This window comes from Cetorhinus maximus, chromosome 2, assembly GCF_964194155.1.
Source record: "Cetorhinus maximus chromosome 2, sCetMax3.hap1.1, whole genome shotgun sequence".
Classification (NCBI taxonomy): Eukaryota; Metazoa; Chordata; class Chondrichthyes; order Lamniformes; family Cetorhinidae; genus Cetorhinus; species Cetorhinus maximus.
In genome coordinates, this window is record NC_135880.1 from 147,661,065 (window position 1) to 147,685,640 (window position 24,576).

Sequence of the window (24,576 nt, forward strand, 5' to 3'; positions counted from 1 at the left end):
TCAACTGAAGGCATTGTAATTATGTACATTTGAAACCACTTATTTTGAAGTTTAGCCATCGTCTCCCTCAGTGATAGTATTCTTCTGTAAGATTCACGTTCATGGCCTGAATTCTTTCTACGTCGAGCAGGCTCGGTGGGAGCGGGTGGGGGAGGTCGGGATGCTGACCGCTGTCTGCGATCGGCTCCGCTCCATGATTTCACACGGGCGGGCCAATTAAGGCCCTCCCTGCGGGATCGCAAGTGGTAGCGCTGAGTGCTACCTGTGCGGGCGGGCAAGGAGGGAGAGCGGGCCTGGCGCGCAGTTCACGCATGCATACAAAAGAGCACTTCAATCTCCCTGAGGCTTGGCTGGGTGGTTAACAGTGAGGTTGAGTGTTTTGGGCTACAGGAAGATATAGACGGGATGGTCAAATGGGCAGATAAGTGGCAGATGGAATTTAACCCTGAAAAGTGTGAGGTGATACACTTTGGAAGGAGTAATTTGACAAGGAAGTATTCAATGAATGGCATTAGGAAGTTCTGAGGAACAAATGGACCTTGGCGCGTGTGTCCATAGATCTCTGAAGGCGGAGGGGCATGTTAGTGGGGTGGTGAAAAAGGCATTTGGGACACTTGCCTTTATCAATCGAGGCATAGATTACAAAAGTAGGGAGGTCATGTTGGAGTTGTATAGAACCTTGGTGAGGCCACAGCTGGAGTACTGTGTGCAGTTCTGGTCGCCACATTATAGGAAGGATGTGATTGCACTGGAGGGGGTGCAGAGGTGATTCACCAGGATGTTGCCTGGGATGAAACATTTAAGTTATGAAGAGAGGTTGGATAGACCTGGGTTGTTTTTGTTGGAGCAGAGAAGACTGAGGAGTGGCCTGATTGAAGTGTACTATATTATGAGGGGCATGGACAGGGTGGATAGGGAGCAGCTGTTCCCCTTAGTGGAAGGGTCAGTCACGAGGGGACACAAGCTCAAGGCGAGGGGCAGGAGGTTTAGGGGGGAGGTGAGGAAAAACTTTTTTACCCAGAGGGTGGTGACTGTCTGGAATGCGCTGCCTAGGAGGGTGGTGGAGGTGGGTTGCCTCACATCCTTTAAAAAGTACCTGGATGAGCACTTGGCACGTCATAACATTCAAGGCTATGGGTCAAGTGCTGGTAAATGGGATTAGATGGGTAGTTCAGATGTTTCTCACATGTTGGTGCAGACTCGATGGGCCTCTTCTGCACTGTGTGATTCTTTAAGGCACGGAAGCCACAAAGTGCTTTTTGAAAAAATTAATAATTAAAAATTCAATGAAACATGTACCCTCATGTGATTGTGTCACATGAGATGAAACATGTTTTTAACTTCATAAGAAAGTTTTTATTTAATTTGTAATAGCTTTAGGAAACCCCATCCCACTCGTAGATGAGGTTTCCTAAAAAATGTAAAGGCCGCTTGGCCTTTTCACCTGCCCGCCAACCGTTAGGTTGGGCGGGAGGTGTAAACTTCAACTTAATTACCTTGTTAATGGCTTTAATAGGACTTTCTATTATCGGCGGGCGTGCTGCCAACAAATGTGTTGAAATCTTTATTGGAAGTGTGCGGTTAAAGCGCTTGTAACTCTTCTTCCTGATGATACACCATTGTGTAAGGTGAGCTCAGCAGCTTTGAGTGATTAGAGGCAGTTGTGTCGCCTCAGTGGTAGAGCTGAAGGACAAGAGCTGGACGATAGGAGCAAATCCCCAAACATGTCCTCAACTCACTGGCTGCTGTAGTTTCTCATTAATGTGGCGACGGCTGCTTCAAGTGTGTTTTTGCAGTGTTCTCATTTTTGAGTGGACGCTTACTTCCTAGAACAAGCATGTACAGAGGGCACCACTGACCTTCTTAGAGATCATGGCCTGGTGCTTCATGAGGCTAGAAGGTGCAAGTGTGAATGCTGAACTAGCTCTCAATGTGACTGTTTGAACATCCGTTTCAATGAAATGGAATGGCCTTCGGGGCCAGGAGAAATGCAGCCATCTCCCCTTGCCTTCAATTACTCCACCTGAAATCTGGTAGCAATTAAAGTGTCACAGGTACATCTCCCACAGTGGCATAATAACATTGTCACTAAGTATTCCAAAGACCCAAGATAATGTTTCGAATCCCACCAAGGCAGATGGTGAAATTTGAATTCAATAAAAATCTGGAATTAAAAGTCTGATGATGGCAATGAAACCATTGTCGATTGTTGTAAAAACCCATCTGGTTCACTAATGCCCCTTTAGGGAAGGAAATCTGTTGTCCTTACCTGGTCTTGCCTTTGTGTGACTCCATGTGTTCTCTGGAGATGGATTAAAAGTTCTGGCCTAGCCAGCGATGTCCACATCCCATGAATGAATTAAAAAGAAAAAAAAAAATCTTCCTTCCTCTTTGGCGTCGTCACATTCAAACTGACCCTCATCACCCTCTTGAGGTTCTTGGGCCTCCTGATCATCCTTCTCATCCTCCTCCATTTCACCCGCTGACAAGGGATCACCTCTTTGCAGTGCCAGGTTGTGAAGAGCGCAACACACAGTGAGTGTCATAGAGATGAAACCCTATCGTGAGAATACTGTAGTGTGCCACCTGAGCAGTCCAAACATCTGAAGCGCATCTTCAGAATGCCAATAGTCTGCTCAATTAGGGACCATGTGGAGATGTGAGCTGCGTCGTACCTCTCCTCCAAAAGAGTCTGTGGCCGACACACTGGTGTCATCAGCCAGCATTTCAGTGGGTGTCCCTTATCCCCAAGCAGCCATCCCTGCAGACATTCGGGCCCTTTGAAAATCTGAGGCAGCTGGGAGTGACTCAGGATGTAGGAGTCATGGCAGCTCCCAGGGTACCTGGCACAAATGTGCATCATGTGCTTCCGATGATCACACAGAGGTTGAACATTGATGGAATGATAGACATTACGGTTGATGAACATTCGTGGCTGTTGCCATGGAGCCCTTAAAGCCACATGGGTACAGTCGATTGCACCCTGCACTCTTGGGAAGCCAGAGATTGTTGTGAAGGCATTGAATCTCACAGCCTGGCTATCTACATCAAGAGTAAGCCTCAGATGGTGATGTGCCTTGCTGTAGAGGGCATATGTGACCTCCTTTATGCATCTATGTATTGCCAACTGCAAGATGCCGCACAGGTCCCCTGTGGCTCCCTGAAGCTCTATTTCAAAGAAATTGAGCACTGCGACCACCTTTAAAGCCACTGCAGGAGATAGCCTCCCACTCTACAGGGTATTAGGTCCTCATTAAGAATGTGGTATATGTGATGTACCCGAGCTTAGGACAAGCGCAGACATGTGCGGCATTGTCTCTCACTCATCTGTAAATAGAAGAGTCTTCTTTGGTATACCCTAGGTCTGGCAATTCGCTTCTGTTGTCTGGTTCTCTCCTCCTGATCCTTTTGTTCTTGCTCTGGCTCCACTTGATCCTGGACCTCAGGTGAGGCCTCCAACTGGAGCTGCGCTTGGCGTCGTCTCCCCCTCCTTTTCCTCGCCCATTGCATTAGAATCCTCAAAAAAGCAGCATTGAGTTCTTGATCCATAATTGCTTTATTCTTCTCCCCAAAATGAAAAATTGAGCATATTAGTGATTAATGGGTCAACATAGTGAAGTTCACAATTTGTTACCAATAGCATCTGTAATGGTGTATGGTGGTTTCTGCCCTACTTACCTTGTCGCTGATGCAGCCTTGTATCTGAGGCACTAACAGACACATTGCGGTGACTAATATGCCATCCCTGAGATTTACCATCTGAATCCTTCAGTGGTTTGAGAAAGTTTCAATGACATGCGCTGATGTCATCAGCTAACATTTCAGTGGGTGACCCGTGACCTAGCTCAGTGCTCCAATCTCTGATTGCCGTACTAATTCACAATAACAAAAACGGAAAATCTGGAAAAATTCTTCTTCATATGGACTTGAAACGTTAACCCTGTTTTTCTCTCCACAGATGCTGTTAGACCCGTTGAGTTTTCCAGCATTTTCTGTTTTTGTTTCAGATTTCCAGCATCTGCAGTATTTTGCTTTTAATTAACAATAAGATGCTCATGATTAATGACTGGATGTCCTTTGGCCCGTTATGAATACCAATTCTGGAAAGCACATGACAGGTGTCCGTTGATGGAATGCCATATATGTTACGCCTGTGCCTCCTTAAATGTTGCCTGCATTCCCAAATATCACGTTCCTGTGTGTTAATGTTGAGATGCAACAGTGGCTTAATATCACACTGACTGTGATATTAAGCCATTGACTCCTGAATATCGCTGTATCAGCGCTGATAAAGGCATTAGCTTCCAATTGGCTATCTTTACAAGGAAATATTCCTCCTTTCTCTCTAATGAGACTGCATGTACTTTTGTGGCACCAACAAGTTAGAGTGCGCCCGCAGAAGGGGCCCCCTACTCCAACAGTGCTCTCCTCCCACATGAGACCCCTCCCATTCAGAATCGCTTCTACTTTCGATTTATAACTGTGCCTTAACTCTGATAAAGCAAGATGGTGGTTCTGCGCTATTATTTCGAGACCAGCTTTGAAGCTCCCACTCTGAATGTCCGCATCCCAGAGATTTACCTGGAACCTCACGATGTGAAGGTAGAGCTCCCTCCTGTTATTCTCCAGCCTCCCCCAATAATACTGAATCCCATTGTTGTTGTGCTCAACATTCCTACCCTCCCCCCGTCCCATCATTACTGACCTCACCCCTCCCCATCTAGAGGCTGTGTGGATGGTCACGTACTGAGGAGAACCTCCCTCAACAGTGTCCCAGGAAAACCTCACATACCACTCCCACCCCAACACCACCAATTGCGCCCTCCCCCACCCCCCCATTGCCCTTTATTATGTATTCCCCAAATACAGGCTGGAGATGTCTCCCATAACCATAACCATTCCATCTGCAGCCCAGTGCAGAAACAGACAAGCCAATGGATAGGGACTATGAAAAGCCCTGCACACCAAGTTGTGCATTATTTCTATTTAGCATCGAGCCCTTGCATCTACCCGGAGCTGGAGTACACCATAGTTCCAATGATTACTCCTGCAGCATAGCCCGCTGCATCCCATGACTGTCTCAACTCCCTGACTCTTGACTGTGAGATCCACGAAGCCCCAGGACAGCCTCTTCTCTCTGGCTCTTGACTGCAAGCCTCAGAACAAGCATGCTGACTTTCATAGAGTTCCCCATTACCCTCTTGACTGAAGACTACAACACTATCTCCCTTCCCAACCACATTTCCCCACCCCCCCAATGAGTCCCCGTGCAACCCACCTCTCTTGTGCCACACTAACACCCCTCACCTGTCCTATTGCAGACTCTGCGTGCATCCCCTCCCATCCATACATATGGTATCCCATTCAGCCCCTTGTTTGTCTGTGTTTTAGTTTCAAGCTCCAGCTTTCCACCCCTCGGTCTCTCCTCTGCCTTCCATTGCTCCCCTTCCTCCTTCACCCATTTGCAAAGCCTTCCTGCCCTCTGCCTTCTATCGTGCCCCCTTCCCCCAAACACCTTGCAAAGCCTTTTTTTTTCGTTCATGGGATGCGGAAGTTGCTGGCTAGGCAAATATTTATTGCCATTCCCTAATTGCCCTTGTTCAGAGGGCATTTGAGAGTCAACCACATTGCTGTGGGTCTGGAGTCACATGTAGGCTGGACCAGGTAAGGACAGCAGATTCCCTTCCCTAAAGGACATTAGTGAACCAGATGGGCTTTTAAAACAATCGAAAATGGTTTCATGGTCATCATTAGAGTTTTAATTCCAGATTTTTATTGAATTCAAATTCCACCATCTGCTGTGGTGCGATTGGAACCTGGGTCCCCAGAGCATTACCCTGAGTCTCTGGATCACTATTCCAGTGACCATACCACTACGCCATCACCTCCCCTTTGCTCACCGTGTGCTTGTGATCCCCACCCCCCCACCGCCGCCCCACACACACTCGGGTTGAAATGCTTGTCTCTCAATGCTCAGCCCTGTATGAGTACCATTGCACAATGGTGTCCTTCCGGACAACGGGGGCACCCACCTGGACCAGACCACCCCTGCACCCACCACACCACCCCCACCCCAGTGGTAGTACTGATCTGTGACTGAATGTTATGCCCTGCCTGAGTGCTGCTGCACAGTGGTGTCTTTTTCATTACCAAGGCCAGGAGCAGACCAAACCTACAGCCCAGCAGTGTAGCATTCCACTGGCATCACAATGAGACCAGTGCAGCGCCGTGGCAGGTAGGCTATGTATATTGCTCTTACCTTAAAATTGCGAGCGAAGTGAGGTCTGCCACTTATTTTTCAAATGAGATTCAGACTGACGTGATTTCCACTGGCAAGATTGGAAGTTGGCACGTGATTCTGGTGAGCGGCTGATTTAATACGTATTCAGGAGATGGGAATGATTACAAATAGAATTCACATCACTAGTCAGTGGAATACCTAACCCGCCATTAACCCACCATTGGGAGAATTGCAACTATTTTTACGCCGACAAGTTTCCGACTTTCTGGCTTCCGCTAGATTATCCAATCCCACCTGCCACAAAACCCGGCAGGGGCAGGATGGGAAAATTCTGCCCTACAGATTGGGAGATCCATCCACTCCATGCTACCTTCTCCCCACATCTTCCCATCCAACATCCACCTTCAGGTAATGTTGACAATGTTGAGGGACATTAAGGGACACCATCCTCAACAAACGTTAGCACAGGCCCTGGAGACTTTCAGTCCTGACCTTTCAAAAACTCATTGGCACTGGGCACTTTTGGAATAGAATAAAATCAAGTCCAGCAGTGAATTTCCATATATTTTTGTGCACTAAATATGTATGCTGTTCTGATTTAATTCCTCTTGCCTGTAAAAGTCATGAAGCTACCATATATATTCCCCTGCTGGGATTAACAATAACAATGTCATAACCACAGAGAAGCTTTAGAATTGTTTTAAATTGTATACACTATTTTATGAACTAGCTACATAGATTAATGAAAAATATTGCACAACTGGATAGTTTACACAAATCAATTTATTTGATAAATTACCCAGTACAAAGCAAATCACCTGCTACAATTAGGAGCTATCTGATAAAGATTCTTGCATTTGGCAAAATTATAAAAGCTCAGGGCATAGGGCCACATTATGGCTTTTAAAAGAAACAGCTTTTCAGGCACACATGTTACCTTCATTTAACAAATATTCAAGTAATAATGTAAACAAATTAATTATCTAAGAAAAATCTTACGCCTTGGCGCACTTCATATATTAAAAGATCTTAACTCTTGTCAGCCTTTTTCATTAAAATTCCTATGTTCGCGTTTATAATGGAAACAGTCTGGCTGTGAAAATGGACTGTGTTATGCCATTGATGCTGGCATAAAGGAAGATCCAAACTCAGAAAATGGTGTGCACCATGCTTGTGGACACTTCTGGCATGGCCTACTCTGCGCCCCATGCTGGAAAGTGTTCCGGCTGCTTTGATACACTTCTTTGAAGCTAAGAACACGCAAGTCTACTGAACACCAATACTAATCACTCACAGCTCAACATATGTTCAGCTACAATAGGAACCCTAACTAGCCATATTTAAAGGGACAAGCATCCAACTTGCAGGTGAGATGCTTTTGATTTACCTCCGCTATTGGGAAAAAAATGGGTAAGCACTGTGGATTATATTGGAGGTGTTGTAGTGAGTTACTGGGTTAGACAAATACTGGTCGCTAATCCAAACTCAGCAACAGGGGGAGGGGGCCTGCAGTGGGTGGGGGACAGAGGATTTGGTAGCCTGTCCACATAAACCGCACAAGGTGTAGAGACTGTATTTCCAGTGCCCTTGGATGGACAATATGTCAGACAAATAGAACAGAGGCTGGAGGGAAGAAGTGTAGGGCTCTCCACAGAAAGCTCTGCCCATCATGGATTTTCAGGGCACACTTTTTCTACCTTCACCTTGGAGAAATGCTTGAAGTCTCTTAGATTCACCAAGAAAGTGGTCACATGACTGTGCCATCTCCTTCAGCAGGACTTGCAACCTCATGGTAACCCCACAGCCACTCCCCAGAGGAATGAGCATCCTCACAATGGCATTATTTCCATTATAAGGTTAGAAGTGGCAGTGTTCACTGTCAATTCGACAGTTATTGCACTGTGTTCAGTCCTATTCACAATTCCTCGGATAACAGTCAGTCCTACACTGATAAGTAACTGACTAGTAACGGTCATATTTTCTGCTAATTCCCAATGACTTCAATTTTACTGGGGCTTCTTGGCAGCACACTTAGTCAAATGTTATCGTGATGTCAAGGGCAGTCGTTCTCACCTCACCTCTTGAATTCAGCTCTTCCTTCATGTTTGAATCAAGGCCATAAAGAGGTTTGGGGCTGAGTGGTCCTGGTAGAACCCAAACTGATACCAGTGTGCAGGTTATTGGTGAGTAAGCGCCATTTGATAATACTGTCAATGACAGCTTCCATTACATTTCTGATGATTGAGAGTAGGCTGTTGGGCTGGTATTTGGCCAGATTGGATTTGTCCTGCTTTTTGTGGAAGTGACATACTTGAGCTATTTTTCATTTTGGGGATAGATACCATTGTTATAACTGCACTGAAACAGCTAATTCTGGAGCATGGGTCTTCAGCACTACAATTGGGAGTTGCCAGGGCCCATAGATTTTGCTCTATCCAGTATACCCAGCCATTTCTTGAAATCGCATGGAATGAGTCAAATTGGCTGAAGACTGGTACTTGTGGTGGTGTGAACCTCAGGAGGAAGTTAAGATGGATCATCCACTTAGCATTTCTGGATGAGGATGTTTGAGTTTTATTTTGCTTATTGAGGAACATGGCTTGGACGGAGAGAGAGGGGGAAGGGGGAAATTTTACAGCATCCAGGGCAGGTGTGTAGCTGCACAAGTGTGTATTTTCATTAAGTGAACTCCCACTAACCCTATATATTCTAAGACAGTCAATGTCAGAGGTCACCTGAAGATGTGATCTCAACGTAATTGTATGAATCACCATCTTGATGAATTTCAAGGTTAATGCCCTGATGTGCAACTCAATTTCATTTTTTGGTTCCTTAAATCCTGGGACTGGTATTGTCTTAAGGTGTGGAATTGGAGCATTGAGGAAATAACCCTGAATGCACATGCTGAATATGTGCCTCAATTTACTTCCATTTATTAAATTGTTCAGTGGAGGATCCAACAACTACTCCAGTCCATCAGACATTCCCTTTAATTAGTAGTATTATGCCTCTCAGATTTTAATGAAATTGCATATTGTTACTGCTATTAAGCTGATTAATTCAAGTGACTACATCTCCTGCCCCACAGGATAGCTTCCTGTGTGAGATTTAAACCAAAATACAAAAAAGCATTAGATTATACTTTATAATTGGATGTGTTACCCTGCACTTAGCAATCAAATAACTGTGGCACCTGGATAGAGGACTAATCCATCAATATTCCTTTTAAAAGGAAACAGATATTGTTCAAAACAAATTGGACTGAAAGGAAAAGTTGTTGAACAAGTTGCTCTGCTTCCTTTCCCAATGGTTACTGAGCAGTGATTTGAGACCTGGCTTCAATAATTTCACACATCACTGGAAGTGCTGAAAGTAAGCCAAGCTCTTTTCACTCCTAAATGGGCCTTTTCCTTCCAGCTCTGCTGTTTCTGCTGTGCATTTAACTAGAAAAGCAGTACACTGAACTGATGCCTGAAGAAATAGAAAGATTTTGGTTAGTTTGAGCAAGTTTTGGATTTAGCTGAATCTGTTCCTTGGGACCCTATGTCCAATTGTGTACATCAACATTTTTCATTCATCTCTCACTATTCTGGTGGGCCACAATTTCCTAATAAATTATTTGTTTAAATTATTGAACTTATTGCAATTAAGTGTGGAGTCGTCTCAGCTCCTATCATTGAGATGATGAAGTATATAATTAACACTGTCGGTATAATAGAGTTTGATGCCTGGCACCAAATATTGAATTATGCGCAGGATGCCAGGCAGTATGGTATTGGAATTAGCAACAGTATAGGGTACATTTAATGAAGTACTGCTGTCAGCCCAGACTCTTGTTCAACATGGGTGCAGATTTGGACAATCCAGAGGTTTTATACATAAAAGGGAAAAGGTAGAAGGAGGGGGATACAGAAGGAAGCCATTTGGGTCATAGAGTCAATGCTGGTGCTCTGCAGAAGCAACCCACTTTGTCCAACTAACCCGCTTCCTCCCCTTAGCCCTGCAAATCTTTTCTCTTCAGGTGCTTATCCAATTCCCTTTTGAAAGCTATGACTGAAGCTGCCTCCACCCCCGTCTCAGGCAGTGCATTCCAGATCCTAACCATTCAATGCACAAAACACCTTTCCTTGTGCTGCTTCTGTTTCTTTTTCCAGGAACCTTAAGTCGATGTTGTCTGATTCTTGACCCTTCCACCAACCAGAACAGTTTGTCTCAATCTTCTCTGTCTAGTTACCTCATGATTTTGAACACCACTATCAGTTTCCTCTCAACCCTCTCTTCTCTAAGGATAACAATCTCAGTTTCTTAAATAATCCACATGACAGAAGTCGTTCATCCCTGAAACGATTCTTGTAAATCCTTTCTACATTCTCTCTAAAGCCTTCATGTCCTCCCTAAAGTATTGTCGCCAGAAGTGTACAACAGTACTTGAATTGAGGCCAAACCAGTGTTTTATAAAAATGTTCAACATAACTTCTTTGCTTTTGTACTCTATGCCTCTATTTTTACAGCCCAAGATCTCATATAACTTTTAACTACCTTTCTAACCTGCCCTGCCACCTTCAATGATTTGTCCACAGTTACCCACAGGTCTCTTTGATACTGCATCCCCTTTAGAATTGTATCCTTCATTATATATTGCATCTCCTCACTTTTCCTACAAAAATGCATCACTTCACACTTTCCGCATTAAAATTCATCCGCTATTTGTCTGCCCATTCCACCAGCCTGTCTAAAACCTCTTGAAGTTAATCACTATCCTCCTCACAGTTCACAATATTTCCATTTCTTTTACCACCTGCAAATTTTGAAGTTGTGCCCTGTACACCGGAGTTCAAGTTATTAATATGGATCAAGAAAAACAATGGTTCTAGTGCAGACTCCCTGGAAACCCCACTATATAGCTTCCTCCAGTCCAAAAAAAATGTTAGGCACTACTCTGTTTCCTGTCACTCAGCCAATTTAGTATTTATGCTGCCACTCTCCCTTTTGCTTCAACTTTGCTGACAAGCCGATCATGTGGCATTTTATCAGACATTTTGGAAGTCCAGTTAAACCACATTAACTGCACTTCCCTCAGCAATTGTCTTTGTTATCTCATCAAATTACTCAAACAAATTAGTTAAACACAATTTGCCCTTAACAAATCTTTGCTGTCTTTCTTTAATTACTCCACAGTTGTTCAAATGTAAGGTGTAAACTTCTGGCCTTCACCAGACTTCTGTGAAGAAGACTACTCTATGGTTCCGATATGACAATTATGAGAATTAAACATAAATGTCTTTACTAGATTTTGTAGGAATACCAGTCAGGAATACCAGTTGGTCACAAATATGTTACAAGAAGTTATACCCAGTGAGCAATCACCTCCTGTTGATTGTACTCTTCAGGAACTGACTTATTTGCACATATGCAGTGTCAATTCAAGCTTTACAATGACCTTTGTACTTTTCTTGCCGAGGTGGGCTTGGATGTTTCATCATACTGCCCTATCAAAATCCAAACTAAGTTACAATTGTCTAATAAAATGTTGAAAAATGTATCCATGGGGGTTAAATCCTACCTTAAAACTGTCCATCTGTCTTAAACCACTTTGTACAGTAAAACTTGCTTGTGGAATCAGCTACTCTATATTTCAAAAGAAGACAAACCCTGACATCATCAATCAATATCAACTTGTGTCACCATTTTGCTGCTTTCAAACAAGCTTCACACCATTTAAATTAGCTGAATCTCTATGGTTGGGTTCTATAACCCCCTTGAAACAGACATCAGAGCCTGGATTTTCACTGACTTGGGTTGACCCCTGAGTCCTTTAAAAATAGTGGGCGGGTCTGAATTACGGGAGTTCTGAATCCATTCTTGGGTTGTCTAATTTTCAGGGTTCCCTTTAAAGGGTGTGGACTGCTTCCTGTCAGAAGCCCACATCCGGCACTACCGAGCTGGCCAGTTTCATTGCAGAGATTGGTATCTCCTACTCCTCAGCAATTTTCATGGAGTCAGGTTTTTAAAGAGTTGTGGTTCACAGCTTCTTAGAGAATTCATGAACCCTAGTGTGCATGAAGGGACATTTTAAGAGGTAAGTTCAAAGGGTCCCCCTCATGCTCCCTATGCCATATTACATGCCCCCACCCACCCTCTCAGACCCCTCATGCTCCCTATACCAAGTCTGCCCTTCTACCCATCTCCTATGTCCCCTCATGCCCCCTATGCTAAACCCGCCCTCCACCCACCCCCTCAGGTCTCTTATGCCCCTTATGCAAAGCTCTGCCTTTGCACCCACCCTCTAGGTCCTCCCATGTGCCCTGTGTCTATCTTAAAAGCTAGGGGTTACTTTACTTCAAAAATTCGTTTAGTTTTGCAAAGCATGCTGGTAAGATTTGTCAGTTTCTTTACAACAAAAGACATTCCATATTTCATTCAATCCATAGAGAGCTCCTGGGTTGGATAGCCTCACAAGTCTCAACCATAAGTTTCAATTAAAATAATACTATCGCTTCTTACAGAAGTGACCATTAATCCTGCCCTTGGTCATTGTTTCTCAAAGCTTTACCACCATCTCCTCTCCGCTATCTCCTCTCCTCATTGCAGCATCAGGTTGTGAAGGGCACAGCAGGTGATGACAATACGTGACACCCTCTGTGGACTATATTACAGGGCTCTACTAGACCGGTCCAGGTACCGGAACCTCATTTTCAACATTCCAATGGTCTGCTCCACCACGTTGCGAGTTACAGCATGACCTCGTTATACCTTCGCTCTGCTACAGTCTGAGGCCACCACACGGGTGTCATCAGCCACGTCCTCTGCAGATAGCCCTTGTCCCTGAACATCCCTGCAGCGTCTGTAGACCCTGGAAGACATCAGTGATCTAAGACCTACTGAGAATGTAGGAGTCCTCTCTGGGAACTGTGCGCAGACCTATGGGATGTGTTTGTGGTGGTCGCACACCAGTTAAACATTCAGTGAGTGGAAGCCCTTGCAGTTGACATAATTGACCGTTTGTTGCTATGGAGACCTGAGCACCATGTCAGTGGCACTCTGCTCATGCTGCAATTCGCACTTTGGTGAAGCAAACCATCGGAATGTTGAAACTGAGGTTCCGGTGCCTGGGCCAGTCTGGACTGCAATACAGTCCACAGAGGGTATCACGCATCATCATTGCCTGCTGTGCCCTTCAAAACCTGGTGCTGCAACAGAGAGAGTAACTGGCTGAGGAGGAGATGGAGGAGCTGCACATCATTGACATAGATTCTCACATTGCATCTGTAAATGTATGACTCCTGTCTGGCTGATGGCAGCTCACTTGCGCTTTGTGAAAAAGGTCATATCATGGAGATGCAGCAGGGTAATTTTAACTTCTCCTGAACCTATGGTATCATTCCTGAGCTGAAACCTTCAGGACCACACTGTCATCGGACATAGATGCTGATGAGATGGTGGGGGCAGCTGCACCTCAAAGGTGCTGGGGGCACACACAGAAAATGACGGAACTTTGTGCCGCTGTCCCTGGATATTCTGGCAGCTATGAAACGCCCCATTGAAGTGCAGGCATCACTGATGTGACTAGTGACAGTGAAGGTGCACCTTCAGCGTGCTTGGAAAGTTGCATAAAGCACAGGGAGGAGGCACTGGACTGAGACACCTGCCTATATCTTGTGCAGGGGCCAAGGTTTCACATCTTGGTAACAAAAACACTGCTCATCAGAATAAGGAGCCATAGGCAAGGAGATATTCTTGAGAGTTTATTAACAAAGTGAACATTATATACAAGTGATTAACACCCATGCCCAGTTGGTGCAATTACATCTTCTTAACTGTCCCCATTTTTGTTAATTTAGTTTTATTGTCTTGACTCAAAAGAGTTACATCTTCTTAACCTTTCTAACCTTGTCGCTACATCTTGTTGCTCCCCCAACATCCACAGCGGAGGTGGAAGCAGCTGTTGCACCCTGTCTGTGATGACCTTGAAAGGCATCTTCTGGTGGGCTGAGACCTGCTTTTGATGTCCTGCTGTGTGGCAGTGGCACCCTCCTAGGCCTGTGGAGCTGGAGCTGCTGAGGTCACAGGAAGAGGGGACTCAGATGGGCTGGACACTCCCAGAGTCACCTGTGTAGATAGCCCCAGGGTGACAAGCTGCAGATCCTCCCCGCTAAGGGTGCCCAAGGGCCTCTGGGTGACTCCTTGAGGAGAAGGGGAAGCAGGAGTTAAATCAAGCTGCCCCACACCCCTCTCACATTGATACTGTTGGAGGCCAACTATGGTTTCAGCGATGGAGTTCAGTCTGTAAAGCAGTGCAGGACTGATATCCTGGACCAAGGTCGCCATGGCAGCCGCCATCCTGCCAGTGTTGACCTCGGTGTGTTGGCATGCTGGCACTATCACATCATACTGAAGGCAGACAGACTCCTCTGTCATGCCTTGCAATCTGAGGAGTGCAGTGGACATCCCTTCCTGATGTTCCTGAGCTTGCCTTTGCAGCTTCAGCAACTGTGACATGACTGAGTCCAGAGGCTCGTCATCTGACTTGTACTCAGCAGATTTCTGGTCTCCAGCAGTCCTCCGAGTTCCAGAAACCTGGGAAGACCCTGCTGCCTCCTTCTGTGGATCAGAAAGTGCAATCCACTCACCAGACTGTGACCCCAAAGCTACTGTAAAGCTAGGTCCCACAGAGGTGTATACTTCTGCGCTGGTGGAGGGTGTGGGTGAGCATTGTGACAGGTCTTCAATGAAGGTCCCATCAGGTTCTTCTTCAAAGGTTTCTTTGGGGCTTGATTGGAGACCCTGGGCCATGGACCCTCTCCGCTGTTTCCCAAATGTGCCTGTGAAAGCAAAGGGAGATAATTAGTGCATGGCAATCGCCTGTGAAACATGATACACCACTCACAGCATGGTTGCCTGATGGATGTTGCACTGCTGGATCCTCACTTGGCAGAGCACTGCCGACCTCACCATCAGCACAGGAATGGTCCAGATCCTCGCCAGCCAGCTAGATGAGTCTATTTCCTAAGTCCATGAGGACCTTGATTTCAGGCATTCCTCCACTGGTCTGCGACCTCTCCCTTTTGTTGTGTGTCAGCTTGTCCTGCATGAATACAGGTGGAGAAAGTATAAGCAGGACGCCTCTCAGGGCAGAATTATCCAAGATTTGCACTAAGTGCAGTAGTGGGCTGGAAAAAGAATATTTTACCCATCGGCTTTTCACGCTGTCTCATCCCATTCCCACCTCATTAATCATGCATTCCCAGGAAACACGCCATTTCGCCAGTGGGTAGCCGCCAGTTTACCAGCCACGCCATCACCTTGCTGCTTCTTCATGCTGGGCGCCAAATTTAAAGTGCAGTCATGCACACACCTCTCAGTACTTCCAGCCCTGGGCTGCTACACAGGAGACATAAACCTGAAAGGCAAGAAGACTGCAGCCCCCTGATTCAGTAACGCATTGCTGAAACGTCTTCTGGACACCATTGGAGCCCACTGCGATCTTCTTTATCCTCGGTCTAGCTGCAAGAGGCCCATCAGTGTCACCACTCAGGCTTGGGAGGCTGTGGCAGTGGTGGTCAGTGCAAACACTGCACAAAAGTTGTTGGCCACCCAGTGCAGAAAGAGGATGAATTATCTCATCCAGGATAAGGCAACCATCTCATCACCCTAAACTCACACACTCAAGCCCACCACGCATTCACTGGCATCTCACTCACTACCAGATCAAGGGACATCACCGTTCACTCCCTCACATACACCCTCACATCTCTATCTGGCTTCATCTCCTCTGGAGACTACCTCCTCAACCCTCAACCTCTTGAGGCCACATGCGCAGATCACCATGTCCTCTCACACACCCAGGGATACCCCTCCTTCCGCAGTACAGCACGCACTCTGCCACCTCTCCCCTTTTCTGAGGCCACTTCTCCCTATTCCCCAAACAAACCATAGCCCTTCAACCGTTGAAAAGCCACTCCCACCTTACGGCTGGCCTTATAAGTAGAGACCTGCCCATGAGCACCCCGAAAAATGAAGTGGTGCTGCCTGTGAAGCCTGGTACTGATGACCATAAGTGCTGCCCAATGCCAGGTAGGCAAACAAACCTCAAAGTCCTGAGCAAAGTGCAGCTCACCAGGTGCATATTGCTTATGTTCAGCTGTGAAACAGGTCGGCATGCAATCATGCTGACGTGCCTGAATGATCCAGCGTAGGGGGTGAATCCAGTGAGCTGAGCTTATAATACTGTGCAGATGTATTACAGTTAAGTTCCTGATGTGCAACAGTGGGAAACGTGGCCCATCATGGATGGGTGGAGCAGATGATTGCAAACTAGTTTCACAACGTCATGAAACCGATTTTTGGCCTTCCCACCATATTGTCCACTCAAGCCCGACATGACGCCTGATGCGAGTAGGCACGGAAAATTCCGCCCTCAGATTTGCATTCAGCCTCTTCTTAAATGGCTGAAGGCTTCAAACATTCCATGTAGCAATGAGTTCCACATTATCACCATTTATGCTTCTAAATTAGCAACATTTTCCTAAACAGAATTACCTGGAAAAACTCAGCAGGTCTGGCAGCATCGGCGGAGAAGAAAAGAGTTGACGTTTCGAGTCCTCATGACCCTCCAGCAGAACTTCAGCAGAGTTCTGCTGAAGGGTCATGAGGACTCGAAACGTCAACTCTTTTCTTCTCCGCCGATGCTGCCAGACCTGCTGAGTTTTTCCAGGTAATTCTGTTTTTGTTTTGGATTTCCAGCATCCGCAGTAGTTTTTTGTTCTTAACATTTTCCTAATCTTGGTTTAGTTTGACAGTTGCAGTAATGAAATGGTTGCAATGTTCACTCTGTCTTTACTGAAGTGATGACAAAAATATAACACTCTTCCTGGTCTTGCCTGTTCACAGCTGGTCCTGTACTGAACGAAACCAAAGTCATTAAGAATCTTGCAGCATCCTCCATCATTACATTATACTTCAGAGATCTGGGGACACAAATAAGCTGGATCACGGTAACGTATAACAGCACCTTAGCATTAAGAGCCACACTGTCCAATGTAGCCCAACCTATACAATGGTGTTTTGTCTTCTGCATCAGGTCAGGAGACCATCTACCACCAAGTTCCATGCAGTGTCCAGGGCAAGGTGAAAAACTAGATCAAAGTCCTCAGGCCTTTTAGAGGAAATAAAATCTTGTAAATTGCTTGCTAGACAATCTAAATTGGTTCAGGAGAAAACTTATATTAATTGGTGCTTAACCCTTGTACATTGCGATCGCTGTCCCAGCCAGAATTGAGATTAGTTTTCCTTTGAAGGTACATTGGGACATAGGAAGTGTTAGATGAACAAGAATCAATAAATAGAAATACTAAGCCTAGTGCCTAATGAAAAAAAAACACCAGTGGTTTTTACATATTTTGACACTCTGTCCTTGTTTGCAGAAAATGGAATGTGCAGGAATCAATGCAAAACTTTATTGATGTCCATCACATTTACCCCACATAGGGGGTATACTTATGTGTTGCACAGAGAGGTCCATATTCTCCATCATTTTCTTTGTGGAACCTTTGCCACTCCTCTTCTTCAACGAGTATTTGTGTCTCTTTTCATAGCAATAGCGCACAGCATGCGACAGACTGCAACTCATGTCAACTCATTATTCAAGGCACCACCAAACAATTCCAAACACTGGAAACATTGGCTGGGATTTTTCGGCCCCATCATGGTGGAACCCACCATGGGCAATTCAACCGCCCAGCCAATTGCCCATTGACTTGCCGTGGGACTGGATGATCCCGGCAATAGGCAGGGCCAGAAAATCCTACCCATTGGGTGAATTTCCAGGGTCATCCTTCTGTTCTCCACTGTAACATTGCTGGAACAGCTATGGAAACTCCAGAAAAATGATGTATTCCTTTTTTTAAATTTTGTAAATTTTCTACAGTTCTTCCATTGAACTTGCTGTGGATGAGAGGGGGAAGCCCCCCAGTGTCTCAGGAGCCCAGAGATTTGATCTATTATATTTTTGTTTCATGAATGTTTGTTGGCCTCTTCTTGTGGCCTCTGGGAGTTCTGCAGAGGTACCATCAAAAACTTCTGAGGCAGGTAATTCTTATCTCCCAGAAACTAAACTTGGATTCTGTCTTTAAGTTAACCTGTTATGAACAGCCCCTGCAAACTAAGCATTACTTTGGTCAGACCTGAAAAAAAACTATTGGTTCTCTAGGCTCAGATTGCTGACTCTCAGCAGCCTCCAGTCCTGGGTGGATAGTAAATTCTTTTAGCTATAGTGCATATGGATCATAACAACTACCTATTTTGTTGGATTAGGAAACCAAGCTCTCAAACAAATTAAAATATTCAATGGCTCTTACAACACTGACATCCATTAAAAATGTTTAAAAGTAAACAACAGTGTTGATGATGGGGATATGTAATTCTGAGGCTTCATATAATCTTTTGATGGTGATTGCACATCATTTGAATGGCAAAGGTGTAGTAATTTTATTTGTTAATAAAATGGAGAGGCTTTCTGCTGCAGCTCAAATCCCAGTTTGTTTGTAGTGAGTAGGGTCTTATGCTCGGGCAATGTTACGTGGCTGGTAAAATTAGCTTTGCCACTCCAGCTGGTGTTTGCTCCCACAAATGAACCTGATGTATATTGACAAGTAACAGAATAGGCCATCTGTCATCTCAATGATGCACCAATGAACAGTACACGGCCTGATCCAAGTGATGCCTGCCCTTGGCACCTGGAAGAAGCCGGTGGCATAGGAGGTTGAAAATGCATTCAGAATGTTGCTCTGTTGATGCAGGACTGCTGATAGGAATTAACAAGGCCCTTACACATTGTTCTTCACCCAAATCCAAGAAGTTGTCATATCATAGCGAGTCCTGAAGTTTACATCCTATGGTCTGGAATCTTCAGGGCTATTGTTTGCTGCTCTTGTTGTTTCTCCTCTGCCAAAATATTCAGCACTGATAGACTTAATATGACACGCCTGCTAAGTCATAAAGAGACTTCCGGCAACATGTCCTGCTCTTCTGACAACCAGAATTCTCCCAGACTGCTCCAGGCCTTTAACATCTGCTTTATTTCGTAGAATTAAGCAAAATGTGGGAATGAAGTAAATCTCAACAAATGCCACATTCAAACATTTAACAATCAAATTAAAAGGTTGATTCTTGATTAAAATCCATTACAACTTAATATTCCAGGTTCAGGAATAGGAGGAAAAGATCATCAGCTCAGAAATTCCTCAAGTCACAATCCCAGCAATGATACCTTAATCACACCTGATGGTGCCCTCCAGTGTTGACCCTCTTTAGAGTTCAGATGGTTAATAGGAGGGAACTTCAATAAATTGTGGTAAGAAGGTACCAACCTCATCCTGGTCATTTGTGTGGCATCCACCAGGTCCATGTTTAGCATCCATCTGGCCCAAACGGGGTGCAGCTGAAGAAACTGAGTGAAGATTGGAATTTGGTGAAGGGAGAGTTTTAAGTATTATTTTTGTTCTTAAAATCGAAACTAGTCTGTAATTAGCAGTAACTGGAAAGTACTGTGTAAGCAGGCTAAGTTCTTTCTTTCTTGCAGTTTAGACAGGGTAAACTCACTCTCAGCTGTAGGAGCTGAGTAGATAATTAGCTAACTGGTTGAATCTGGTTACTGTAGACCCAGATCAGTTTACTATAAATACAGGGTTCTTTAGTGCAGTCAAGGGCGCGTGCGGGCGCGCTTCTGATCGACGCCCCCGATCGGAGGTGCGGCGCCATTTTATGTGGACAGGCCAATTAAGGCCCGCCCAGCGTGACGTCTGCACGGAAGCGCTATGCGCTCCTGTGCAGGCGGAGGGTGATCCCTAAAATCGAGAATGCGCTCTTTCGCGCATGCGCACGAAAGGACGCACTCATCTTCCTGAGGCTAAGTGCTGCCTCAGGGAGATCGGCTCTATTTTCAAAAATATTAAAAATAGGGAAAAAAAATTCCCTTACATGTCCCCTCATGTGACAATGTCACTTGAGTTGGGACATGTTCATAATTTCCAAAAAAAACTTTATTAAAATTTTTAAAACCCTACCCGCCCATGGATGATGTTTTTTCTAGTTCCTGCTGACAACCTTAAGGTTGGACGGGCAGGTCCACTAATTACTTTAATTGACCCTGTCAATGGCCTCAATTGGCCATTGACAGGTCGGCGTGCGCGCAGCTGATTTCGCTGCGCCCCCGCCTTCCTGAAAATTTAAATGGGGCACGGTGACATTGGGAGTTCTGCCTGACGTCACCACACGTCATTTTATGCATTGGCGAACAGGCCCTGCCCCTGCTCACCAACGGTAAAATCCAGCCCTTGATGTTTGGTGAGAAGGGGGCTTGGGGAAGGAGGCATTCATTTCCTTTTTCCATCTTTCTCACCCGGTAGGAATTGGTTCTTACTCTACTATGGTGAGTATCTGGTAAATGGATAAGTTCTATTCTATCCCTAAGGTTTAAAATAGTACACAAATTGATGGTAAAGTTAATAAAATATATAAGAACGCAACATAAATAAGTGATTAATATAATTAAGTAATTATTTAAAACACATTAAGGATGGCAGGAGAAGTGTTGTGTCAAGGCTGCAGCATGTAGGACCTCCTGGATAATATTGTGATCCAGGGCAAACATGCCCAGGGCAAATATTTGTGGTTGAGGAACTCCAGCTCTGAGTCATTGAGCTGGAGGCTAAGCTGCAGACTCTGTGACACATCAGGGAGGGGGCAAGCTACTTGGGTGCTTTGTACCAGAAGGCAGTCACACCACTTAGGATAATGCCTTATGATTTGGTCAGTGGCCAGGGACTGGAAGGTGTGACTGCAAATGAGGCAGGTGAGGGGACCCAGAGGGCTGGTGTGCAGGTGTATGAGCCTCTGCAATTGTCCAATGGATTTGAGGTTCTTGTTTGGATGAGAGTGGGGGCTGCAGGGTGGATGAACAAACTGACCATGGCACCATGGTACAGGAAGCCATTCAAGTTGAGGGAGCAAAATAGAATGTAGTGGGGACGGCAGAGTGAGGGGAATCAACACTGTTCTCTGTAGCAAAGAGCAAGAATCCAAGTGGCTCTGTTGCCGCCCGGTGCCAGGGTTTGTGACGTCTGCTCAGGGTTGGAGAGGAACTTGCAGCGGGAGGGGAAGGATCCAGTTGTCGCGGTCCATGTAGGCACCAGTGACATAGGTAGAGCTAGGAAAGAGGTTCTGTGTAGAGAGTATGAGGAGCTGGACTCTAAATTGAAGGGCAGAACCACAAAGGTTATAATCTCTGGATTATTACCTGAGCCATGTGTAAATTGGCATAGGGTACATAAAATTAGAGAGGTGACTATGTGGCTCAATGACTGATCTGGGAGAAGTGGGTTCTGGCTGGTGGAGCACTGGCACCAGTATTGGGGAAAATGGAGGCTGTACCATTGGGATGGTCTACACCTGAACCAGGCTGGGACCAGTGTTCTTGCAAACTGCTTAACGAGGGAAGTAGAGAGGGTTTTATACTAAATAGTGGGGGCAAGGGATCAAAAGTGGAAAGATGTGCTAGAGAAAGCGTAGGGACAAGGTAAAAGAGGAAAATAGTAATGTGGGAAATGAGGGTCAGTGAATGGCAGGGAGGGACAGAGAGAAAAAAACCTAAGAATGTACCAAGAATCAAGCCTAGATGTCACAAAGATAACAAGAAGAGTAAACTAAAGGCTCTTCTCCGCCGATGCTGCCAGACCTGCTGAGTTTTTCCAGGTAATTCTGTTTTTGCTCTGTATCTGAATGTGCGTAGTATTCATAACAAAGTAAACAAATTGATAGTGCACACTGAACTAAATCAATATGATCTGATGGCCATTATGGAGACGTGGCTGCAAGATGCCAAGGATTAGTCCTGAATATTGAAGGATATAAGACCCTCAAGAAGAGTAGGAAGCTATGTAAAGGTGGAGAGGTAGCACTGTTAATCAAGGATGGGATTTGTGCAATTGTTAGAGATGACCTTGGTTCAGGGGATCAGGACACAGAATTGGTTTGGGTGGAGATGAGGAATAGTAGGGGAAACAAATCACTAGTGGGAGTGGTCTATGGGCCCCCTAACAGTAACCACAATGTAGAACAAAGTATACAAGAAGAAATATTAGGTGCTTGTGACAAAGGGATGGCAATAATCATAGGTGACTTCAACCTACATATAAACCGGAAAAATCGGATTGGCAGTAATAGCCTGGATGAGGAGTTCATAGAATGCTTTCAAGGTATTTTCTTAGAGCAGCAAGTTCTGGAACCAACCAGAGAGCAGGTTATATTAGACTTGGTATTTTGTAATATGATGGGATTAATTAATGATCTCAAAGTGAAGGCATCCCTAGATATTAGCGACCACAATATGATTGAATTTTACATCCAGTTTGAAAGGAAGAAGAGTGGGTCTAAGACTAGTATTTTAAGCCTAACTAAGGGCAACTATGTGGGCATGAAAGTTGAGCTAGCTGAAGTGAACTGTGATACTCGGTTAGGGGAGAGATCAATAGAGAGGCAGATATTTAAGGGGATATTTCAGAATACTCAGAATAAGTATATTCCTACTATAAAGGAAAATTCTAAAGGGAGGACCCATAATCCGTGGTTAACTAAAGAAGTTAGGGAAAGCACCAAACTTAAGGAAAAAGCATATAACTGTGCAAAGATGAGTGGCAGGTCAGATTATTAGTCAGAATATAAAGAACAACAGAGAATGACTAAGAAGTTAACCAGGAGAAAGAAATTAGAGTATGAGAGGAAGCTAGCTAGAAATGTAAAAACAAATAGCAAGAGTTTCTACAAGTATTTAAAAAGGAAAAGAATAGGTAAAGTGAGTGTTGGTCCCCTGGAGAGTGAGATTAGGGGGTTAATAGTGGTTAATAAGGAAATGGCAGACGAGGTGAACAAATATTTTGCCTGTGTCTTCACCATAAAGTTTACAAAACAAATTCCAATAATAGCTGTAAATTGGGAGGTGGAGGGGAGAGAGGAACTTAGTAAAATTACAATCACTAGGGAAGCATTACTGAGCAAACTGATGGAGCTGCGGGCTGGCAAATCTCCAGGTCCAGATGGATTTCATCCTAGGGTCTTAAAAGAGGTAGCTAATGAGATAGTAGATGCGTTGGTGTTAATTTTCCAAAATTCCCTAGATTCTGGAAAGGTTCTATCAGACTGGAAAGTAGCAAATATAACCCCTCTATTCAAGAAGGGAGGGAGAAAGAAAGCTGGAATCTATAGGCCAGTTAGTTTGACGTCTGTCGTGAGGGAGGTGTTAGAGTTGATCATTAAAGAGGTTATAGCTGGGAACTTAGAAAATTTCAAGTTAATCGGGAAGAGTCAGCGTGGTTTTATGAAAGGGAAATCATGTTTAACCAATTTATTAGAGTTATTTGAAAGAGTGACATGTGCGGTAGATAGAAGGGACCCTGTAGAAGTACTTTGCTTGGATTTCAAGAAAGCATTTGATAAGGTGCCACACCAAAGGTTATTGCGGAAAATAAAAGCTCATGGTGTAGGGAGTAACGTATTAGCCTGGATGGAAGATTGGCTGGCTGGCAGAAAACAGAGAGTGTGCATAAATAGTTCTTTTTCTGATTGGCAGGATGTGACGAGTGGAGTCCCGCAGGGGTTGGTGCTGGGGCCTCAACTTTTTACAATTTACATCAATGACTTTGATGAGGGTAGCGAAGGCATGGTAGCTAAATTTGCAGACGATACAAAGATAGGTAAGAAAGTATGTTGTGAAGAAGACATAAGGAATTTGCAGACAGATATAGATAATTGAGTGAGTGGGCAAAAAATCTGGCAGATGGAGTACAATATGGGAAAATGTGAAGTTGTTCAATTTGGCAGGAACAATAAAGCAGAGTATTACTTAAACAGAGAGTGGCTGCAGAATTCTGAGGTGCAGAGGGATCTCAGAGTCCTAGTGCATGAGTCACAAAAGGTTAGTATGCAGGTGCAGCAAATAATCAAGAAGGCTAATGGAATGTTATCCTGTATTACAAGAGGAATTTAACATAGAGTCAAGGATGTTATGCTTCGGTTATACAGGGCATTGGTGAGACTGCATCTCGAATAGTATATGCAGTTTTGGTCCCCCTATTTAAGGAAGGACGTAAATGCGATGGAGGTAGTTCAGAGGAGGTTTGCTAGATTGAAACCTGGAATGAGTGGATTGTCATATTAGGATAGGTTGGACAGGCTGGACTTGTTTCCACTGGAGTTTAGAAGAGTGAGGGGTGACTTGATTGAAGTATATGAGATAGAAACGTAGAAACTAGGAGCAGGAGTAGGCCATTCGGCCCTTTGAG

The 24,576-nt window shown here is 44.8% G+C and overlaps 1 protein-coding gene across 2 annotated transcripts in view; it reads left to right on the plus strand.

Annotated features, from left to right (window-relative positions):
- Positions 1–24,576, plus strand: part of LOC144698676 (trans-2,3-enoyl-CoA reductase-like) — a 205,644-nt gene that overhangs the window by 96,800 nt on the left and 84,268 nt on the right. For both annotated transcript variants that reach the window (XM_078570507.1, XM_078570508.1), the window contains exon 4: positions 17,132–17,235. In XM_078570507.1, coding sequence (XP_078426633.1) covers positions 17,132–17,235 — 104 coding nt within the window. The remainder of the gene's footprint in view (positions 1–17,131; positions 17,236–24,576) is intronic.